The 2,500-nt window shown below is 61.7% G+C and overlaps 1 protein-coding gene across 1 annotated transcript in view; it reads right to left on the minus strand.

Moving 5' to 3' along the window:
* Nucleotides 1-1,117, minus strand: part of LINJ_28_2980 (putative gamma-tubulin complex subunit) — a gene marked incomplete at both ends in the record, with an annotated part of 1,785 nt that extends 668 nt beyond the window's left edge. The window contains one exon of the mRNA XM_001470285.1: nt 1-1,117. This exon is cut by the window's left edge and continues 668 nt beyond it. Coding sequence (XP_001470322.1) covers nt 1-1,117 — 1,117 coding nt within the window.
* Between the last annotated feature and the right edge of the window lie 1,383 nt (nt 1,118-2,500).

The raw sequence follows: 2,500 nt of genomic DNA on the forward strand, positions 1-2,500 counted from the left end.
TGAGAGGCGAGGGCACCGGCATTGTCATGACGAACGTGTCCCAGCCCAGCTTTGCCTCATCCTTCACCAGCTCGCAGTGAAGCAGGGCGAAGCGGTCCGTGTCGAGGTGCCTCGCGTACGGGGCGATCTCCGCCAGCGCACTTAGCACCTGGTCTCGCACCACCGACACCGGGACAGCGCTGCTCATCTTCGATAGGACCGGCTCCAGTTTCGTGATGAGTAGCTCGTAAAAGTCGCCGTAGCCGACCAAGAGGAAGGCGTTTACCAGTCGCAGCACCTCGTGCAGCTGAAACTCCTCCCTTATGAGCCGAAGCACCGCCGTGTTGGTGAAGACGAGCGCACGGTGCACAACGGCCGGCAGCGTGCCAAATGTCGCTCGCTCCGCCTCGGCAACAAGTGACGGGTCCATCCTCCACTGCTTGGCGCGGCAGCACCGGCAGATGAAGCGGATGTTCTTGGTCACGAGCAGGATGTCCTGCGCGACGCTCTCTGGGACAGTTCTCGGCAGCATCTCCGTGTTGAGAACGTACTTGGCGACCCAGAAGTTCTCCGCCGCGTCATCGATGCTGTCCATGGGGACAATGTAGAACTCGCGCATCGGGTCGCACACGTCCCCCTTCGTGATGCTCTCTACCGTCATGTGCAGCAGCGGACTCACCGTCTCGATATAGATATCATGCAGGAGAGAGGCAAGGCGATGCGAGCCGTGCTGGACGAGCTGCTGCATCCTGGAGGCCAACTCCCCACCCTTGACATGCTGCGTCTCGCGGAGAACGCAGTCCATCACCCACAACTTGGGATGCACACGTTTGTAGGCGACAACAAGGTCGCCTATGTGCAGCGGTGGGCTGCGTCGTTCGCGCAGCATAGACACGAGATAGTGGTACTGGGTCAGCTGCCGGCGCAACGCACTGCGTAGACTCTGCTGAAGAAACGAGTCGCCGGTGGCGCTCGGTTGGCGGAGTGCCACGTCAATGTGTCGCGCCAGCACCCCGCACTCTTGAAACACCTCGGCGGCCTGCTGCTGCATGGCGCCACCCGTGTCCGGTGCTAGCCGATACACGTCGGCGCTGGGGTCGTAGGTGAAGTACTGTGTGTGATTCACGCCCATCCACATGAACAGCACGTCGGCGTAGAAGAGACTGTCCTCGATTGGTTGGCCGCCGCCTCGCGTGGCCTTGAAGCTGGTGAGCCCATCAACGGAACTGAAGTCGCCTGGGTGCTCTGAACCCCCTGACGGGTCGCAGCGGGTGGCGGTCGTGGCGGTGGGAGCGCCAATGCTGGGAAGCGACCCTCTACGGTAGTCCGCCAGACTTCGTTCTCGACTGCCGCTCTGCCGCAGCGCACCGGATGCGCCGAACAGCTTTCCAGGCAACTCGTGATCCGCCAGTATGGGACGGAGGATAGCAGCGCCCGAGGTGGTGTCGCTCAGACTCGGGATGGAGACCGTCCGCGAGGATGAACCGGGAGCAGTATTTGCTCGCGTCCATACGGCGGCTGAAGACGGGCGCTGCTGGCTGCCTGCGTTGCCGCCGCTCGATTCCTTGTTGATCGGTGCCGCGGCGGCGTAGAACGGAATGACTCGCGGCCCATTAGAGCCGCCCACCGTCATGTCTCGACGAGGAAGCGCAAACTCGTTCGACCGCGATACCGACGACGACAGTGATGGGCTGCTGGCGCTTGCCGTTTCAAGCACGGCGGCCGTGTGGCTACTTCGCGGGGAGGCCGTGGGGAGCTGCTCGGTAAACGGAGAGTGTCCTGCCCTCGACTCGCCGATGGCCTGCACCGGCGAGACAGTGTCGCGCGGCGAGGACATGCTGCAAGCACACTTACTCAAAAACCCACGCGCAAGATCACACACACAGCGCCCTCTTGAGGAGCAGGAGAGAGGAGGATGAAAAGCACGTCAAGAAGATAAAGAAGACTCTCCTCCACGCCGTCTGCGTGAGACGCTGAGGCACGTGAACCGCCGCCGCCGCCGCAAAGAGGGCGAGGGCCGGGAAGAACGCCCAGCTCTCTCGGAGGTATTACTGTGGCTAATGGATGGCGATTCTAAACCACGCTCGCAATACGATGCGTGTATCGCGTGTTCAGACCCCTTCTTTTCTATGGTAGTGCCAGTGGTTGCGGTAGTGATAGATCTGACCAACTGACGTCTAGCACGGCGCGCGTGTACGTGTATATACGCTGACGGGTGAAGGTGCTTGATGAAACGCGCGAGGTGTCCTGCAGCGACTCACCCTTTTGGGTGCTGTTCTCCAGTGCAGCGAGCGCAGGCACGCGCGCGGCAACGAGTTGTGGATGCGCAACCACAATGGCGGCTGGGGTAGACAGTACAGCATGAAGAGGCGGCGAGGAATGAGGGGGATGCGGGCTGGGGAGGGGCAGCGGCACATCGACTGGCGAACACCACGTTATGTGGCAGCACACACACACATATACATGCGCGCATATACACAAGGAGAGAGAGCCCACTGGGTGTGGGCGAATCGCGCCTGTG

The sequence above is a fragment of the Leishmania infantum genome, chromosome 28 (assembly GCF_000002875.2).
Source record: "Leishmania infantum JPCM5 genome chromosome 28".
Lineage (NCBI taxonomy): Eukaryota > Euglenozoa > Kinetoplastea > Trypanosomatida > Trypanosomatidae > Leishmania > Leishmania infantum.